The 20637-nt window shown below is 38.9% G+C and overlaps 1 protein-coding gene across 17 annotated transcripts in view; it reads left to right on the top strand.

Moving 5' to 3' along the window:
- MTR (5-methyltetrahydrofolate-homocysteine methyltransferase) overlaps positions 1-20637 on the top strand; it is a 60281-nt gene that overhangs the window by 21400 nt on the left and 18244 nt on the right. For 13 of the 17 annotated variants that reach the window (XR_010358890.1, XR_010358892.1, XR_010358891.1 and 10 more), the window contains 15 exons: positions 70-129; positions 3333-3427; positions 7100-7200; positions 7545-7606; positions 8325-8392; positions 9585-9661; positions 10749-10861; positions 12237-12377; positions 13015-13200; positions 13788-13967; positions 14955-15071; positions 15170-15310; positions 17783-17872; positions 18524-18676; positions 19236-19343. Coding sequence is in view for 13 of the 17 variants with exons in the window: in XM_064413757.1 (XP_064269827.1) it covers positions 70-129; positions 3333-3427; positions 7100-7200; positions 7545-7606; positions 8325-8392; positions 9585-9661; positions 10749-10861; positions 12237-12377; positions 13015-13200; positions 13788-13967; positions 14955-15071; positions 15170-15310; positions 17783-17872; positions 18524-18676; positions 19236-19343 (1692 nt within the window). In the remaining 4 variants the exon portion in view is untranslated. Of the gene's footprint in view, positions 1-69; positions 130-3332; positions 3428-6790; positions 6984-7099; positions 7201-7544; positions 7607-8324; positions 8393-9584; positions 9662-10748; positions 10862-12236; positions 12378-13014; positions 13201-13787; positions 13968-14954; positions 15072-15147; positions 15311-17782; positions 17873-18523; positions 18677-19235; positions 19344-20637 lie in introns of those variants that run through there. The other 4 variants (XM_064413767.1, XM_064413763.1, XR_010358893.1 and 1 more) reach the window with 4 other exon arrangements.

Genomic DNA, 20637 nt, shown 5'->3' with positions numbered 1-20637 from the left:
CAAAAATAAATTAACAATCTGAAGAACTCTCAAAGCATCATTAATGTTTTGTAACATATTCTTCTGTAGGCAGCTCTTTTTGCACTCCAGATGTTGTTTGAGGAAGAGTATGCTTCCCGACCCATATTTGTAAGTATATTTCAATATTTTTTATATCCTTAAGCTTCATTTGTGAACTAGCTGAGATGGCAGTTGATTAAAGTGCTTTGAAGTGAAGGAAATGAGTTTATTGGAAATGTACTTTCTTCCACATGATTGTGAAAGTAAAACCTCTTACAGTTTTGTCAAATCAGCCTTGGATACCTCTGTTCAGCAGATCACACCATAGTCTAAGGAATGACTTTATTCCAGTGTGTATTCATTCTGTGTATTTCCACAAGAAAAAGTCTAATCATGGGTGTTTTTCAGGCTTGCTGTCTTGAGGGCAATGCTACAAGGAGGAAATTATGCAAATCCTGACATATTTTCAAGTAGAATGAGTGGTCATTTGAAATCAGAAAAATCTGCCTTGCTCCATATTCTTTTTCTGATAGTTCCTGCTCATGAATGCATTGGAAGAAGTACAGAAAATGAATAAGATTGTTTTCAAAGTTCCGATGTATTCTTCCAGTTTTCTACAGTTTGCAGTCCAGGCTTTCTGATTTGCAGTTGGTGTCTCTTTGTAGGCTTTTGTTGAATGCATTTACTCCTTCCTTGCATCTGTGTTCAAACCTATGTGGGACCCAGGCATCTACAAAATAATCTGCCAGTAACTTTGACAACTTATGAATGTGCTGGTTTGAAAGTTTACTTACTTTTGGCCCATCCACCTGATAACTTCTATTGTGTCTTGCCATTTATCTCTTGAGAATGATAATGAGCAGCTGTTCTATGTTCTCTTTGCAGCATAGTCATGGCATTTGTAGTCCTTTGTGAGAGCCTCCTTTAGTCATCTTTTTTTCTGCCTGATTAGTCCACTTCTATTTAGCTGTTCTATTTGGTTCGTAGATTATTGTGCCCATTTTTGTTTTCTACTTCCTCAAGTCAGAGTAGAATGACAATGGAACACAGCATTCAAAGTGCAGACGTCAGGGATTGTGTGATAGCCTAGTGATGTTCTCTGCCTTTTCCATTTTTTTCTTTGTAGTTTCGGATGTTTTGCTTCACTGCTAGTGAGCTTGGAAATTGCATTCATAAAAGTCTCTTTTGTTACTTAGTTTAGCTTCTAGAACAGTAAAGACTGGTTTGGAGGTGTCATTGTGTAGAACTTCTGTGTTCACAACTTTGTACTTGGCCAGTTAGCACAGGAAGTTTTCTGAGTTGGCTTTTTGCCTTCATTGCCCTGAACAGAGTGGTCCTTGAGCCTGGTTCCTTATTCTTTGTTCCCTGTTCAGTTATGCTGAGAAGTTACAACCCTTAGCACAGCTTTCTGAGATTCCACTGATCACCCTTATTGACTGAGTACTTTGAAGGCGGGAAGTGGCATCAATATGAAAGCATGCTTTGGAGTAAATTGTGGATTTAATTTCAAATGGAGTCTTCTAAACCCATTCCATCTTCTGGAACAAAAAGATTTTAGACCTGGTGTTGTGGTGTAGGAATGGTACTCTGCAAATCAGTGTCGTCACTGAGATTCTCCAAATCATGCACTGCATTTTTTGCTCCTCCACTTTCTTCCCCTCTCTCTTTCCCTGTGGCAGGAGGGAGAGGAGAATTGGAAGCCCGAAAGGCAAAGATCAGGGGTTGAGCTACAAACAGTTTACTGGAAACAGCAATAAGAAAATGAACAGTAACAGCAACAATATCAGTAACAAAAGTGTATAAAAGAGTGAGTGACTCACATGTGAAGATGCTCACCATGGAGCTCAACCTGACTGCAGCCACGCCACCCTGACTGCTCCCTCTGGCTTGGGACCGGCATCTCCCAAATCTCCAGCTCAGAATGGGAGATTTGGAGATTTGGCTCAGAACCGGTGTTACCCCACCGGTCTGTCCTGCTGGAAGGAAGTCCTTCTCCCTGGAGAGTCACACTTCTCCCATACCTGGCAATGATGTGATATAACCTCTGTGGTCCTGGCAATGATGTGGTATAACTTCTGTGGTCCTAGCCATGTCCCCTCTTGGCTTCTGCAAGAATTAACCTTATCCTGGCCAGAACCAGGACATCTGAGTAGCCTTTCCTGGCTCATCCAGATGCCTCCCAAATTCTTGACTTCATTGTTAGTTGGGGTCAAGATATTATTTGCACATCTTTCTGCTTACTGCTGAAGAAGTGTGATTATGCAGGTTAAAACTTATACTTCCACTACTAAGTTGCAACATTTGATATTCCCTTGTGGTGAAAGGAGTAACTTGTTAAGGTCAGACTCACCTCTCCCACTAACCACCATCAAACTTAATAGCATTCCTGAGACCTGAAATAACTTAAATGGGGATGTGAGGAGAAGGTGACTACTGAGAGCTGCCTAAACAAAAAAACCCTGTGGTTTGGTTCAGAGGCTGTAATCAGAATGATACCATGGTACTCATGCTACCTGGCTGCTGGATGGTTCAGAGTAGTTTTCTCCCTTTTATTTTCTTTTGTTTTCTTTCTTCCCCCCTGAGGAGGTAAAGCATAGACAGAACGACTCTCCAACTTTATACAGCTCCGGATGTATGTGGAATCTTTTCCAAAGACATGCACGAGGAGTTGGAGGCTCCTGCTCTCTATTTATACAGAAAAGGTTTTACATATCCGAGCGGTTTCTAAGGACGTGTAAATAGATAATCATTACCTGCCCGCTTTGTGTTATAATCCGCTGAATATCCATTACAGCTGTGCAATTGACCTCTTTAATTGGGTCGGTGGGATTCTGGGGAGGAAGTAAGATGTCTTCCTCATGGTAAACTCTTCACCTCTGTCAGGTTGGCAAGGCTCCTTGGTTTGCTGGTCACAGTCCAAACCTCCTCTCAATCAAGAAGTCAGTGGTATTTATGGCTCATGCACTCTTACAATACTTAATATATCATCTGTCATTCCCAGCCTTGTTTCAGTTATCCCCACCTGGTATTGATTAATTTTCTTGTTAAGCTCTAATCACAGTGTATGATCTTTGCTAACTACATTTCTAACATAACCCCTTGACTCAGAGAGGGGATAGAAGGAAAGACAAAAACCTTTAACCAGTCTTCTTTCTCCTAGAAAAATATTTAAACATTTACATGGTGAAAAGAGTTTAATTTTTCCATTTGAGTTGTGCCTCATCACTTTGAGTGGAGCACAGGTCTCTCTGAGTTATAGAAGTTCATCCATTTTAATTTTCCATTCTGTTGTGCATTTAATTCTCCTTTCTCTGTGTTCAATTGATATTTAGGTTTCTGGAACTATTGTGGATAAGAGTGGGCGTACCCTCTCTGGCCAGACAGGAGAGGCATTTGTCATTAGTGTTTCCCACAGTAAGCCACTTTGGTAAGGAAATATATCATTCATTCTCTTAGTTAATTATTTGTACATTGAGATTCTTTTGTATTTTAACGCTTGCTTGCAGCTAAATGGAATCTATACAAATTGTAATCATACGTAATCATGTGCATTGCTAACGTGGTTTTTTATCATTCCCTCAACAGAAACTATGTTTCGAAAGAAAGCTGAAGTTTTGATTAATTGCTTTAAATATTCTGGGGCTGAAACCACAATTAGGTCAAAATCAGAAACTGTAGTTTGCCATCTCCTACTGTCTTGGGCTGTTCAAGGAGCCAGTCCCTGGTACAGGCAGGACTTGTATCTCTTAGAGGGAAGCAGTGCCATCTGAGAGTGTTTTAGGGTGTCTTGAAAGAACAAAGCATAAAATACTCTTGCAATGTTCTTTTTACTAAATTCTTAAAATAATGTGCCCTGAGTGATTTCTCAAGGATCTGCGTGGTTGTTTTGAGAGCTCCTGATGCCTCCATTTACTTTAATTCTTTTCTCTCCAGGCAGAAAAGTTCAAATAAATATGAGGTTAAGATCTGTGCAAATGGATAATGTGTCAGATTTGGTCATTTTGCAAGGTTTTGCCTGTGCATTTAAGTACCTTCTCCTGGTTATCTATTCTTCCGTGTTTCTTTACCCTGTTCTACCTCCTTGTCTTCTCTTCCCTCTTTGCCTTTTTTCACTCTCAGGTTGGTTCTCTTCACACAAAAGCTTACACCAGGAATAGATGTTTTTTTCTTAGAATATTCTAATTGAAAGCACTTAGTTCACTGTTAGTAGTGCACACCATGCACATTATGATGAGCCATTGTTTGTTTTTACAACAAAATTTCAGCTAAACCACGCAATCTGTCATCTCAGTGATGCAGAAGCAGAAGACTGCATTCACAGTTTTCCTGACTGCCCTTGAGGCTCCACTTTCCCAGACCAGACGGTGTTCCAGAAGTAACATATGGAGCCTCTTGGAACAGGGTGGTAGTTGACTTCTTCTCTCAGCATCACGGCCTCGTGATCCATGTTTGGCATGAGTCTGTCTCAGATAATTTTGCTCTAACTTTCTTGCTTCTGAAAAAGAGAGAAGGGCACTGGAGCAGAAATCAAGAATTTATTAAAGCATATTTCATAAAACATGTCTTATGGGTCTCAGTGTTTAGGGCCTGTTTCTCATTTGTGAAAAGGCTACTATACAGCACTGTAGCAGAAGGGTTTTAGTAGTTGGAACAGATTGTGTTTAATGTTGTTTCTGTGGCCAAATTGGTGCAGAGTGGCTTTAGCGTTGTGAAAAAGCTGATTAATCCTAGGAATCGTGTTACACATGTTCATGTGTTTCTGTTTGGGTTGTGTATGGCTTGATTAGGGTGATATGTCATCCTTAACTCAGTTTGGTTTGGACCTCACCCTTACAAGTGTGTGCTTTGTGTCTGGATGAGGGAAGTGGTAGCTGAGAAACTCATGAACTATACTTAATAAGTGCTGAAAGATACGTGTCAAGCTGCTTGCCATGAAAGATGCTCAGATGTGTTGTTTCAGATACTATGATTGTTTCTACTGTGGCAGCATTAAGAAGACATACACTGAGTTTTGGGCCATAATGTGGATTTTGTTCTGGTCCCAAAGGTCATCTGCAGCCTTATCTTTCACAGGAGTTTATGTATGACTGCTGGGGAGAAATGAGCAGGAGAGGGGATGATGTTTAAGATGGGTGAGTGATGGTTATTACACTAGGGTAGCAGTGACAGAATGTCAGCTATTTGGCTCAAGGCTGCTGGCTTTTAAGGCATGGTTAACAGTTTGCTTTTCTCAAATATTTTCTTGCATGATGTTGCATGCTGTGAGGAGATGATACTGGCCACAGAAACTACTTTTTGTTTCTGACTGAATGTGCATGTCTTTAGTACTGAGACATGCAGTTCTGAGACAAGTAATGCTTGGATTGTGTCATGCTTGTGAATATACTTGTCAGCAACCCCTGTAATGGGTAATAATTCAGGCAGTTTGGAGTGTGGGGAGTATGAGCTGGAGGCTAGTAAACTGAGTGATTTAAGAGTGGGAAATACACTGCATTGGTCTGCATTTGATAAGGGCAGTCTTGCTAACTGTTCTGGACTTGTTTTGCTTTGAAAATCTTGAGTGTGGGGGAGCCCATACTTTGAAATGAATTCCAGAATCTCATTGCTGTAATGAATTGTGTATTCCTTGGGCTTGCTATTTATACCCAGGGAATCTGTATGATGGATTTAAAGATATGTAAACATCAAATCTTGAAGTGAGGAAAAAAAGGTTATTTTCAAAATTTTCTGGCTAGTATAAGATGTATTAGAGAAAGCACTTTGAAGGTAGAGGTTGCTGTTTAAAAAAAACATACAAACCAAATCAAAAAAACAACCAAACCCTTACTGTCTCATTCCCAAGTTATTGGGAGAAGGGGTTTGTGTGTTATTTGGTCTTCATCTGTGACTGTGATATTCAAGATCCTTGGTTTGGATGTTGCCGTGAGCCCCTCAGATTTGAACAATTTTTCATGCTGTTCAACAAGTAAATCTGATTGCAATTTCTACTACTTATGGAGTTACCAATGCCCTGCCTACTCCTTGGAAGCAGGAGAAAAGTCAAAAACCGTTTTAGGCTCCCAGTCCTTTGCAGGGCTTTTCTGCTTTTGACCTCTGTGAAACTAAGTGTGCATACAAGCACTTAATTAGCTTAGCTGGCTGTGGAGCTCAGTCAGGTGGGAGATGGGGCTGTCATGCATTCCTGTTTCAGTGGGTTAGCTTGCATTCTCTCTGAGACTGTTATTCCAGGAAAGGAGAAAGTTTTTTTACGGCTTCCTCTTCCACCAGCTCTATGAACACCTTTTGAGTTCTGCAGTACTCACATGGGGGTTTCTAGAATGGTGCAGAAAGATAAGGAAATATGTAAAAGATATCTTACATACTTTCTGCAAAAGAAATTTCTGTATTTAATACAAATGGAGATATTTTGAGTGCAAATCTCATTTATGTATCTGTCATTGAATGAAATAAAATATTATTATATCTCATATACTGGTAAAATTGTTTAGAAACTTATTCATGGAAAAATTCTTCTGCTGTACTGCTGTCTTGGTTAGTAAGATGTAGCAGATTCAGTTGCCCAAGCCTAGTGCTGCCATGAGGCTTCTTGGGGGAGGCACTTGCTCTCTGCCAAAGATGACAGAATTTATGTATAATTTGTAAAGGAAATGATGAGTTAGCAGCTTGAAGCAGGTCTTGCCTTTTCAGCCTTTTTTCATACCTTTTCCTGTAGCACAAGACTCCTTTTCTGTCTTTTCCCATCTGCCATTCTCATTCCACTTGTTCTCTCTCTTACCTAGAAAACACAGAGCCGTCGTGTTGGTGCAGTTGCTGTCAAAATGCTGCCACTTTCCTCCTGGATTTTGAAATGAAATCTTGATTTATTGTTCCCAGTCAAATTCAGCCCAGCCCCCTTCCCTCTCGTGCTTTTCTTCCATCTGAGGGTTCTCCTTTTGCACAGTCATGCTGTATTGATGATGATGATTAAAGAAATTGGAGATCAGGTTGGTTTTGTTTTAGATGATTGTGGGAGTTAGCAGTTGCCAGCACTAACATTCATCTGTTCTGTGTATAAAAGGTGTTTTTACTTCAACATAATTTTTTAAAATTTATTTTCCAGTATTGGCTTAAATTGTGCTTTAGGGGCAGTTGAAATGCGTCCATTCATTGAAACAATTGGAAAATGTACAACCGCCTACATCATCTGTTACCCCAACGCAGGTGTGTTGGTGCCCATGTTCCTATGCTTGCAGGCACATGAAATGTAGATAACCTGTTCCATCTTGTTAGCAGTAATAAAGTAGCTTACAAAGATGATTGCTTTTACTATAAAAAGAGAGTAGGAATATTTTAAACTACTGAAATTAACTGTTAGTTCTGTGACGGTGAATCCAGAAAGCTTTCTTGCATAATTAATAATCTACTGAGTAGTGATTGCAAGGGTGATGAGGCATTTTAGTCCTCATACAGTTGTAGATGTTTTAAATGTGCCTTTTATGGAATTTAGTTCTGTTCTTTTGGACTTGAAAAAGATTGTAATACTAAAAAAAAAATTATGTTTTAAGGTCTTCCCAATACTTTTGGTGGTTATGATGAAACTCCAGAAGTGACTGCCAAGCATATAAAGGTATAAAATACTTCTTCTGATTAAGTCACATCTAATGTACTAGTAGACAAGAATTCTGCTTGTATCCTGTGCATACTTGTTACAATATTGGGGTTGGATTTTTTTTTCCTTCAGATAGCTCTGGATGTCATTTGGATTGTTTATAGACAATTTGCTCAATGATAGTGATTTGAAGTATCACACTAGGAAAACTACTTAGGAAACTGAAAACCTTAATTACTTTTATGTACTAAGCTAAGGTTTCCTGCTGCTTGATCTGTGGATGTTATTCATTGCACTCCTGTGTTCTTACTGTTATATTTGGGAATTGTTCAAAAAGCTCAGTGGTGTTTATGAACTTGGCACAGTTTTACAGTGTTGTGTGTACAGGAACTGCTGATGTTGGGGGTGTACCAGTGCAGTGTCCTTCCCCATGCCACTGGATCTGTGCAGGACAGAACTGTGTGTCTGAAGCTGCAGTGTGTCAGCAAGAGCACAGTATAAAATAGGCCAGTTTCAAATGTAGTCTCTTGAAATTGCCTGTTGAAATTGCTGGTTAGCCTTGGGAATCCAATCTCAAAACAAATCCTAAAGAGACAATATAGTGCAAATTGTTTTTTTAATTTAGTGTTTTTCTTCTGAGCTCTCTGAATTGCTTCACATATGGAGAAAAACAAATAAATAAATGTATATATAACATAGCTTTAATAACTGAACAAAATGTTCCTTCCTCTTACAGGATTTTGCTCTGGATGGTTTGGTCAACATAGTTGGAGGTTGCTGTGGTACCACACCAGCACATATCAGGTACTTATGTGCTACAGCTCTAGACTGCAAAGTAAATTTACGTGCTGCTTCTCTGGCACAATATTCCATGGCTTGTCTTAGAGTTTCCTGAAAAGGTGGATCACTTGAATGCCAATAGCAGGAATATATGAAGTGAGAACAACCGTTCATATCACCAAGAATGAGCTGAGGTGTGGTTCAGACAAGGATTAAACCTCTTTGGTTTTGTCATCTAAAATTGTTCTGGAATTCTTCTCCCTCTCTATTGATGACTAGAATAGACTTCTCATTCTTTCTTTTATTGTGCTGTATCTTCTTTCTCTTTTTTTGCAATCTTAGCCACAAGGTGAAACTTAAGGTTTCCTTTGATGGTAGATGGAAGGAAGGGATGTGTGTGTGTTGGGGAAATTCCTAAACAGAAGTTCTGTGAATGCTGTACAGCTGGTGCTGGTCCTGGCTAGTCAGGAGGAGCATTTAATGTCTTTGTCACTGCAAGAAGGTCAGTGGGAAGGCCTCCTTTTTTACTTAAACTCGAAAAAGAAAGGGCTGTTGTGATTAATTTTTACCCTGATGTAAACTGGGAAGAGGTGACATGTAAACATGTAGAGGACAGTGTGTGTCAGTCCTGACTAGTGTGGAGAGAAAATGAATGTGACCAGCATGAGTCATCCTGGCGTCTGAGAAATGTGTCTCATTACAGAGCAACATTTGTCCCATTTGTCCCTTGGGTTTTTTGGTTTTGTTTTTTTTTGTGGAGGGTGATTGTTTGGTTTTTGGTTTTTTTTTGTGTTCAGGGTTTTGTTTGTTTGGGCTTGTTTTTGTTTGTTTTGTTTGCTTGCGGTTTTTTGGGCTTTTTTTTTTGGTTGGTTGGTTTTGGTATTTCAGTCATTAGCAGTTGCTCAGGTCAGCAAGTCATTAATATGGTAAGAGTCAGTGTGGTTGAGCACTGATTCTGAAATCCTTCAAGTGTCCCATTGTATCTCATTCTGTACTTCAAAAACCTTCGGCATTTTATATTGCCTGCAAATAGCTATGTTAGAATCTTCTGGAAGTATGTTTTTGCCTTTGGCCTCACAAAGTGAAACTACATAATTAGTCTTGTCTCTACAGGGCTAAATTGGAAATGTAGCTATATGTCTAGTATATATGCTGTTTGAGTCTTGTCTGGAGTAATTTAATTTTAATTGAAAACTCTCTTATTTCTGTAACTCAGAAAAATTGCCGAAGCTGTGAAATTCTGTAAGCCTCGTGTTCCACCTTCTCTCTCTCAAGGATACATGCTGCTGTCAGGTAAAGTGTGTAACAGTTTAGTTTCATGACCAATGCAAGTTTCCTTTATAAATTTATTGTCTGTTTTCTGCTGATTAGAACAATGCTGTGAATGTCTGGTTCTACCTGACTCCAGGATATGTAAACGCATCTAAGTCTTACTGTTTTGTCTAAAGGAGTAGTAGAACATTTTTGCTGCTGTCTTGTATAACATAATCAAGCCAGCATATTTACTCTGCAAGTCTCATATGTGTTGAAATAGTGAATGAGTATATTTGTCTTCACTTTACAACGGGGAGGGACAAACACAGAGAGACCAGGTAATTTGGCTACAGTTATTGGCAGAGCTGGGATGAGATCCTTGTACTCCAGCTGTGTGGGGGCTGCCCTGTCTCACCTCAGATGCTGAGACTCTGTTATGAGGTACATCTGTTCTAGCAATAAATTCAGGTCTAGAACATGTTTTGTTTTAACAAGTCTAGATCTGTATGTTCCACACTTTAGGCATTCTTTTAAGCCTTTGAGCCGTGTATCTGAGTAAAACAGTACCATCTTTTCAGTCTGGCATTTTAACCTCAGGTCAGCTCAGTTTAGCATAAATAAAATATATCATGGTTGGCCTGTGATGTCATGCCTTAGCTCATTTGGTTCTGCTGTAGAGTTTGCCTCTGCATTGCCTGCTACCCAAGGGCACAACTGGCCTTGTTTCTCTAAACTAGGGTATGTGGTTATGAGCTGCCCTTGTTGGTCAGTCAATTCAGTGGGCTGTTGCTTCTCTCAGGGTGTCATGCATGAGGTAAAATAGTTGAAAGTTGAGGACATACACACAGATGTCATAGCTTATCGGAAAAGTTGGTTGTTATTTTTTGTGGGTCAGGTAAATTATTGATTGTCATTGAGGAAGAGCAGAAAGATTTGGTGTATGTATTGGCAGCTGTTTCATTGCATTGCTTTGCTAGTTACTCATTAGAGCACTGATGTACTGAAAAATCACTATTCGCAGAGAGAGAGAGACTTTTATTTTACAGTTCAGAAAAGAGATTTTGTCTTTCTTACGCAGTTTTTTCTTTTCTGTTTTAACAAATATGTTCAAAAATATCTTTTTAAGGTCTGGAGCCATTCAGGATTGGGCCATACACCAACTTCGTTAATATTGGTGAACGTTGCAATGTTGCAGGATCACGGAAGTTTGCTAAACTCATCATGGCAGGCAACTATGAAGTATACATGTTAACAATAATCTCATATGAACAGTAATCTTTATAGCTGATGCTCTGATTTTCTATTGCTCCATTACACTATTACTATTAGTTTTGCTGGCACAAAGCACTATTCTACACCAGTTACAAGAGTAAGAAAATGTGGAGGATTTATTTTTTCACTGTTCTTTGTTTCTCTGCTTGCCAGCTACTAATAACTTTGTGAGAAGGGCTTTACAAGGACTTTAATTTTTTTTTAACAAGTGCTACAGGAAACTTTTAATTTTTAATTTAGTTATACAGCTGGTAATGGTTTAGAAAATGTCCTGGTCTGTGCTGCATCAAGGGGTTGATTTACAGAGAAGAGGGGAAAGAAGATGGGTGTAATCCCCTCTTTCAAGTTATGAGGTACATCTGACTTGGGATAGATTGTGGCACTATGCAGCTCTCGCCCTCTCTCCCCTTTCTCACTTCCCCAATTCTGCTTAGCGTCATGATTACATCATAATTGCTACTTACTTTGATCTCCGCCTCCAACATGCTACATGAGCATTGGTACAGAAAAAGATGGTTAGAAGGTAATTGCTTTCTTGAAACTACTGCAGGGCAGAAATGAAGACTCATTCTTTCCTGGTGTGAATTGATGCTGTAACATTGAAACAAATAGCAGAGTGACTTTTCTTTGGAGCCGAGACTGTTCCCCAGAGTATACTCTGATGTTACCTTGAATCAGAATGAAAGGCTTAGTTGGTGTTTTTGAAAGTCTGACTCTTAGGCTCTTAGAAGTCATGAAGCAGGTTAGGCCTATTTAATGAAGAGATCTTTAAACAAAGGTTGTTAAGGACTCTGTGGAAGGACAGAAAAGAGAAAGCGAACAGACATAGGTGTTCAGATATTTATGTAGGCTGGGGGAAAAGCTTTAGTTTTCCTTCTTAGCACTTGAGATTATTCTGCAGCTTGCAAAAATGTTGAACAGCCTTTAAAAATTAAGTATCCTGCTACAAAACATCAGAGCTTGTAATGGAAGGCCCTTATTTCATACCATCACAGAGACTGTATTTTCCTGTCATGTTGTGCAGACACAAGTCCTTGTTACCATGCGAATCTTAAATTATTCAGTTGAGCGTATGACCAACTCTCTACAGTCAGTGATGCTACCAGCACATCAGGTGTCTGATGGCATGTTCTGTAAACAAATTAATTATAGGTTATTCCATATCAGCAACTTTTTTTGTATTGTTGTACATTACAAACCACTTCCTTATTTTCTTATAGGATGTCTTATAAATTTTTAAATTTGACTGCATGCTTAGTTTGGAGAAATGAAATGTTATCCTGAGAATAACTAGGATTTTTTTCTTCTCAATGTTGTTTTGGTTTTTGACTTTCTTCTTTAGGAAGCCCTGAGTGTAGCCAAGTTGCAAGTTGAGATGGGGGCCCAGATTCTTGACATAAATATGGATGATGGGATGTTGGATGGCCCCACTGCAATGGCCAGATTTTGTAACTTGATTTCTTCGGAACCTGATATTGCAAAGGTTGTAATTGAGTCACAATAAAGAATATGTTACTGACTTGTAAATTGCATGCAGGAGATATTGATACTGTTTCATTTAAAAAGCAGTTTATGTGCTTGGGCAGATGTAGTTGTCCCCCAAGAGGAAGTGACACTGTAATAGGGAAGGCCTTTGGGGGAAACAGAGGCTTTTCTGTCTGTTTTCACGTAAATATATGCCAGTCCTTTTCACTGGCTAGAAAACCTGAATGCAGGTTCATTCTGGAGCAGTTACAAGCCATAATGTATATGTTAGCAGTACATAATGGTATTGCTTTCCACCTTAAAGTTGCTATGGATATAGAATGGCTTAAAAAAATAGTTCTGCAATGTGCTTTCTCTAAAAATGAGTATCTAAATTAGAAACACAAGATACTACAGGGAGAAGTAGAGATCTCTGTATGATACATGATGGAGCTGCCATGGAAGCTCTTGAAATAAATTTGCTCTGAGTTTTGCATTTAAAGCAAAGTGAATCTCTGAATATCATGTGGAAACATTTATTCATAAATGCTGATTAATGTTGTGTGCATTTTTATGTCCAAATGGACAAACAGCACATAGAAATGTAATTCATAACTTCTGTGTGTTCTCCTGTCTTACTTCTCTATTATTTCCAGGTGCCATTATGCATAGACTCCTCAAATTTTTCAGTGATTGAAGCAGGTTTGAAATGTTGCCAAGGGAAATGCATTGTAAACAGCATCAGTCTAAAGGAAGGTGAGGAAGACTTCTTGGAGAAAGCGAGGAAAATTAAATTGTATGGAGCTGCTGTCGTTGTTATGGCTTTTGATGAAGTGGGGCAGGTGAGTGTCACTTCAAATGAGAGGTGTTTTTCTTCTGAAGTGTAAGGCTTTCTTCCTCTTTTTCAAGACAAAGTTGTTTTGTTTCATTGACACAGTTTATTTAGAGAAGTTCTGTATAACCTTAGCAGTTATGACCTTAGTTTTGACCCTGATTTGTAAGTATTTCTTACGCTGCTCAAATGTTTGAAGAATCAATGTACTATCTAAGTGGAGCTCTGCTAGTTCAAGAGAGTCTCCTGCTATTCAGACATGCTGAACTGTTCCTTCATAAAAGATATTTTTAGTTCAGAAGCTGTTTGTTATGAGAGTGAAATCTTTGTGAACTAATTTAATTATATCAAAAATCACATATTAAGCTTCGCATAGGATGATGAAACCTTGGCAGCGGGATTGCTTTTTATAAGCTGAGTGAAAACTCCAGGTATAGGGGTGATGATATTTTAAATACAATATTCTTATGTATCTTATCTAATATTTGTGATGTTCACATTCTCAGTCTTGAGTCATTAGAGCTGTAAATGATTTCTGGGGAGTTTATTTTTTGTGTGGTCTATAAGTTTCTTGTCAGAATTCTTTTTCTTCACTAGGCAACAGAAACAGAAACCAAGATTGCAGTCTGTTCCAGAGCTTATCATCTCCTTGTGGAAAACGTTCACTTCAATCCGAACGATATAATATTTGACCCTAATATTTTGACCATAGGAACTGGAATGGAAGAACATAACCTTTATGCCATAAATTTTATCAATGCTACTAAAACCATAAAAGTGAGTTGTAAGGCTATTTTAACTTGAAGTATATTGCTGAGATGACTTAAAACCATAAACCCCCATAAAGTAGAAAAAAGCAGCCCACCCCCTTCAAACAACAACAATGAAACACTGAAAATGTTACACATTTTAGCCTAGTGAGGACTACTCTTCTGAAGTCCAAACATTCCCCAATATTGCTGTATTTCCAGCAGAACAATTTCAGATAGTTCTAGAAATATATTTCAATCCATTTTCTGTACTGTAAATATACTGCCTTAATTAAATGGGGTAATGATCACATTTATGTGCAAGCTAAATGGACCTCATTGAAGGTGTGTGAAAAGTGGTTTTTTTCATTAAAATTCATTCTTCTGTGGAAAGCATTTGTTTGGCAACCTGATTTTTTATGTAGCCAAAATAAGTGTAAAGAAGTATAGCAGTGAGGAACATCACCTGCATGCAGCCAAGGAAGCCACACCCTTGTGTTTCACAAGACACCCTGGTAGATGTGGAGATGCTCTGTCAGTAGCTGTCTGGGGCTGAACACCCCACAGGCTGCTCTGTCACCACAGGGCTTCTGGAAGTAGGGCTGCACCCTTGAGTTTAGCTGCTCAGCTGCAGCCTGCTCCTGAGACATGCAAGCAGGCAGACTGGCTGCTCCTGTTTCCACAGGAGTGGGGACAAGGAAGAGCCAAAAGTAGGTTTGCATGGAGAAAATACAGAATGCTGCAGTGGGAGGAGAACTGATGTGTTCAGAATAGCACCTTTGACAATGGAAACCACAGTAGCTGCTGGATCTTTCCTTTACTTGTAAATTTTTGTACAGATTTGAATTGATTTTTATGAATTTGAGTAATTAGAAGGATCTGGAACAGGGAAAAGAGAAAGGGTACATAGGCAATGCACTGAGCTCAGGGGCCAACTGTTTTATGAACTGAATGCTTTACTTACATTTCCTTTTTGGAAAGCACTTTTCTAAAAATCTGTGTGCAATTCCTATAGGAAACACTGCCAGGAGCCAGGATAAGTGGAGGTCTTTCCAATCTGTCCTTCTCCTTTCGAGGAATGGATGCCATTCGAGAAGCAATGCATGGAGTGTTCCTTTACCACGCGATTAAGGTATGATGTGCTTTTGGCTTCCATATGTTTGCACTTGGCAGATGTGCAGTGCTATGTCTGACAGCCTTGTCTGGAGGATTCTGTGTGGTTTTTTCCAGTATGGCATGGACATGGGAATTGTGAATGCTGGGAATCTGCCTGTGTATGATGATATCCAAAAGGAATTGCTGCAACTGTGTGAGAATCTAATCTGGAACAAAGATCCTGATGCGACAGAGAAGCTTTTACATTATGCTCAGGTAACTTCCAGTTTTAAGCTTTGAACAGTAGTTAGCTTAGCACCTGAGCCTCACCACCTCCATGCAGGTGATAGGTAAAACAGCCTATAAACTGCATGTGTCAGTATAACTGTGGGTGTAAGAATTTGCTGATGATACTACAAGTGGTTCAGTTAATAACACAGAATAAAATGAATAATCTGTGATAGATCAAACCTCTCTGGTTTCATACAATGGAAGAGCCTGTGCCAGAGTTTTTCATATGCTTCAGAGACTAAGCTGCATAGGCATTCTCTAAAGAAAAAAACCAAACCCTCAAAAAATAAGAAGCAAAAATTCCAACCAAACCTTCCCCCAAAGAAAATGCTCACAAACCAACAAAAACCCAAAAAATAGGCCAACTCATAAGCAAGCTGATCTTGGTGCTGGAACTTCAATGACATGTGCACTGTGAGATACTAAGAGTAAACCTCTCTCTGTGGTGGTAATGGTTTACTTGGAGTATATAAAAAAAGGTGAAATAGTTGCTTGTGATTTGTGGCACTGCATAGACTTCCAGTTCATGTAACGTGTCAAGACTAAGGATCTTTTAATTTTTGATTTAGTGTTTTTGAGATGTTTTAGTGATGGTGATGATAAAGGACAAAGATTACAATTGTCTGTAAGGTAATTGGTGAAATTCTATTCTGAATGGGAGATACAACAAAAATCTCTCTGGGTTAGATTTGAGTGCACAAGAAGATTTGCATGTCTGTTTTATAGCTCCTGGAGGCAGTATTTCTTTGCAGAGCTTTACTTGGTTTGTATTTTGCCCTGTGGTGCATGCTTTATAGTAACAGTGGCAACATGTTAAAAACTACTACAGGAAGACTGTGTTTATCCCTTGTGCTTAGGCTATTCTAGATGGTGTTCTTGGTGTCCAAGCAATTCACCTGGTAGTGACCTTCTGTTTAAGCTGAGTTGCTCCATTGGGGTATTCAAGATTGCATAAAGAGGAAGAAAAATAAAGGGAGAGTTAGAAAAGGATTACTTGAGCAAGTGTTTCTGCAGAAAGCTGAATGTGAATTTAAATGGAGCCTTAAAAGTAGAAATGAAAGGGGATGATGAGTCTTAGGTCTGTAAGTTTGGGAAGCCATCGTTGGAAAATATGCTGTTATTTATGGTTGTAGTTCACTGAGGGAGTGAATTAGTCTAGTGGCAAAAAGAAGAACTTAATCCTTGCAGGTTTAGGGAATGAGTCTTCATTTGAAGTTTGAGGTTAAAAATAATTTTCCATGATGCATGTAACTGCAGACATTCTCAAACACTTTTGTTGCTGCATGTCCACCTTACAGTGTCATGGGTGGTTTTTAGGCGGGAGTAGTTCCCTTGTTCAACTTTTTGGCCAGAGGTCGAAGAGCACTTGGTATAATTTCAGTGAATCACACAAGGTGATTCCTGAGGTGGATAGAGACTTCTGGAGATCACCTACTACAAGCCCCCTACTCAAATCAGGGGCCAGCTTAAGGAACATATTTGCCTTCAAAGGTTACTCAGGGACATGTCCAGTCAGGTTTTTAATATAACTAAGAATTAATGTAGCTCTACGTTTCTCCAGGCAGCATTTTATTCCTTCCTTCATTCCCTTTTACAATCTAGACATATGGGGGTAATAAGATTATGCAACAAGAAGCTGTGAAGTTAGCTAATATTTGTATAAACATGAATGAAAGCTGTTCTGTTTTCTGTTCCCATGAGTGAGGTCTTGTTTCCATGGCTTTATCTTTAAAAACTTGCTGATGAGCACTCAAAAGTATAGGAAGTTCATAAGGCCTGAGAGATGTCAGATTATGTCTAATAACTGAGTAAGGGAAAGAAATTACTTGCCTGAACTGTGTTGGATAAGGTGCTCTTCCACAAGCCTTCCTGGGGTGGGTGCTTATGAACTTTCTTGCACTATGAAGACCTTTTGGCCTCTGTGTTCATAGCCAAGGGGAGTATGAGACAAAGAGGATATGTGGTAGTTTAGGGCAGTCTATGTGTGTGACAAACAGTAGTTTTGTAGGCTGACTGATTGAAAACATGTCTGTGATATGGAATAACATAACCTATTCCAGCAGAAACTGAATTAGTGCCAAATTAATTAGAATTTTAAAATTAAATGTAATGTGTGGGCCAGGAATCAATTTAAAATATGTTCCCAGAAGTAAATCCCTTAGGATTAGTCATGTCATCATTTTTATGAGCATAAAATTTGTCAAACTGCTGTCTTTAAAAAAAAAAAAATTGTTTGGATTTTCATTGAGGTGTATACCTATTGGGATGTAGATACCCTGGGTGCCTGTATTACATCACAGATGTTTGCAACATAATTTGCATGTTTAAATAAACCTCTTGAATAGTCTAAAATTATTTTATGAGTCACTATTGGAAATATCCTTGTTTTTCTGAATGTGAAGTCCATAATTGTACTTCTTGTAAAAGCAAGCTCCTATGGATATCTTTTCTTTTCAGAATCATGCCCAGGGAGGAAAAAAAGTTGTACAGACTGATGAGTGGCGTAAAGGCTCTGTGGAGGAAAGGCTGGAATATGCTCTCATCAAGGTGAATCTGTGCAGAAAACTGTCCTAGCCATCAGCTCATGGCACAGAGCCATGAGCTCAGCTCAGACCTTAAGCTCAGCTTAAGGAACACATTTGCCTTTAAAAGTTCTTCAGCTGCCATTTTTTCACAAACTGTTGATTAACAATGAATAATAAAGGCAACTGATCTGTTTAATTTCAATAACAGAGAAAATTGTAGAAATGTGTCTTTAAGCTTCAGAAGTTAAAGTCTTTGACCCTTAATATTTTATTCCACTAGTGTTGGTAGAAACATACTGCTTTTGCTTTGGAACACACTCCTTTTACTTCCTAGGGCTCTTTTTGGTCCTTCAGTAGTACTGCACTGGGTGGCACCTAGACTGTGGAAGCAGCCTTTTGAGTGTTGGGTTTTTCTGATGACACAGTTAAGAAAAATTAACAAATCTGTTAATACTGGGGAAATGCTGTGAGTAACTTTATCTGCCTAAGACATGCAGTGTTTTAGTTCCTAAGAAAGACTATTTTCAATACACAATGGAGGTATTTTTAAAGACTTGTCAGTATCTACAGTATCTATTTGTACTTTCATTGTGGGGTTTTTCTGGGGAGAAGGCAACTAAATAAAAGTTGTATTTCTAGCAAGATAAAAGCTGCTCTCTTTTTTTTTTCTCAGGGCATTGAGAAGTATGTCATTTCAGATACAGAAGAAGCAAGATTAAAACAGGAAAAATATCCTAGACCTCTAAATGTAATTGAAGGGCCTTTGATGAATGGCATGAAAATTGTTGGTGATCTTTTTGGTGCTGGAAAGATGTTTCTGCCCCAGGTAATAAGAAAAAAATGTCAAATATTTTCCTACTTTGCAAAAACTAGGATTGCAAAATGTAGCCAAAACATTCTATACTGGCTGTTTTTTTCAGATACAGCACAGGAATTGCAATTCAGGTACTGCTGAGAAGCAGCCATTTTCCTATTTTACTTTGAAACTTCACTTTCTTTGTGTATGATTATGTTTCTTTCTGTTATTCCGGAGTGTTTTTGCTTTATTTGAAATGTAGTTTTAAGTCTTAGCCCGTGAAAAAGTGCAGGAGAGTAAAAGCCCAAATAAAATTTGTCGTGTTTAGCACCTTCCAAGTCTAGGCCTGTCTCTAGCTTTCGGTTCTGTTGTGATTAGTCTGGGATGCTGCACTGTGGAAGAAAGTGTTGTGTAGAACCTTAGCCCAGTAAGGCCGGCAGCCTGCAGCCATAGAGTGATTTGAAAACTGCCTCCTGGGGCTACAAATGAAGTTTCATTTATTGCCTAAATGAGAAAGGTAAAAGAAAAGAGAGATGATTCCTAAACCTTGTATTTATTGTTTATTCTGCCCCCACCTTTATCTGTGCAGGTGATAAAGTCTGCTCGAGTTATGAAGAAAGCAGTTGGCCACCTTATTCCCTATATGGAAAAAGAAAGAGAGGAAAGGAGAGCCAAGCAAGGCAGCACAGAAGAAGAGGCAAGATACAGTCCTTTGTGCTGTAGTTCTTTCATAGAATGCTATGACAAATATAGGAATTATTTGTTGCTGTTTATATTTATTATGCTGGAGAGTTGATGCAGTCACATGGAAACTGACAATCTCGGCATAATTTGAAGTAGGTTTGAAATTCATGAAGTGCGGATTTTGTGGAACTCTGCTTGGTGTGTGCCTAAGCTCACAAAGTTTTCTGAACTGTGCCAGTGAGACTTTGTAGGCCCTTTATGCCAATGTTACTAATTTCTTGTATTTTTACAGACGTTTAATTTTGGTGTTATTTCTTCTAACTTTATGACAGATTTTGCTACTTGCTTCTAATACTTCTGCCCTTGGTGAGCTCTCTAATTCCTCTTTAAAAATTTTAATGGTTCCCAATTCTTTCCTTGAAATCTTACAACGTATTTGCTGTGCATTTGTTGTGTGATTGCCCGGCATAAATGTAACAAATGCAACAAATAATTTGGAAAGAAAAATGGCCTGATAATTAAACTTGACTGATCTTAATGAAAGGAGAATGCTTTGTCTCTTCTCCCATGCTCTTTCGAGATGTGAAGGTGTCTTCTCTCTTGTATCTCAAGAGAATGTGTTCTCTTGCTGTCACAAATCACCTTTCACTTTATCATCTCTCTCCAGCTTATGCTGTTCTCTTTTAATTCAGATGACAGTTCTGGTATTTGGCACCCTCTGTTTTGTTCTGTTGCTGTTTGAAGTTTTTTAAAATCGCTACCCCATTGATTCCATGAGCAGTGGATTAGGATCTTCTGTGAACCCTCTAGCACTTGATTCTCTGGCTAGAAAGGATTGAAGTGGAATTTTAGAGGTTCTAAAAAAGATAGAAACACTCTAAGAGAGTGAGTTAGATGTTCTGTGTGGCCGAGGAGAGCAGGAGAAAAAGGCAGGGCTTCATCCTGCCTTCTCTACCGTCAGGTGGGCAAGGGATGTAGTTCCTTCCTCTTAAAAAGACATGCCACTATATAGAGAATAAATGTAAGAGATAAAACAGCTGCATCTATTCCCAAAGTACATTGTCTTGAAGGAAAACAATTTGCAGACACTGGTAACTGATCTCTCTGATGTTACCCAGGCCACTGTACCCTCCAGGACAGTTTTAGTCACAGACTGCCAGGAAATGCAAAGTGTTGATAGTTACATTTGACGATAAATAGCTGTGGCTGTTGATCTCTATCAAAGATGAAAAAAAATGAAGGCCTTTGAATGTATGCCCAGAACTTGAGGACCTCCTTGCTTAAGACAATAGAAATATGTGTGCCTT

Source organism: Passer domesticus, chromosome 3, assembly GCF_036417665.1.
Source record: "Passer domesticus isolate bPasDom1 chromosome 3, bPasDom1.hap1, whole genome shotgun sequence".
Lineage (NCBI taxonomy): Eukaryota > Metazoa > Chordata > Aves > Passeriformes > Passeridae > Passer > Passer domesticus.
This window is presented reverse-complemented; position numbering and strand designations above follow the sequence as displayed.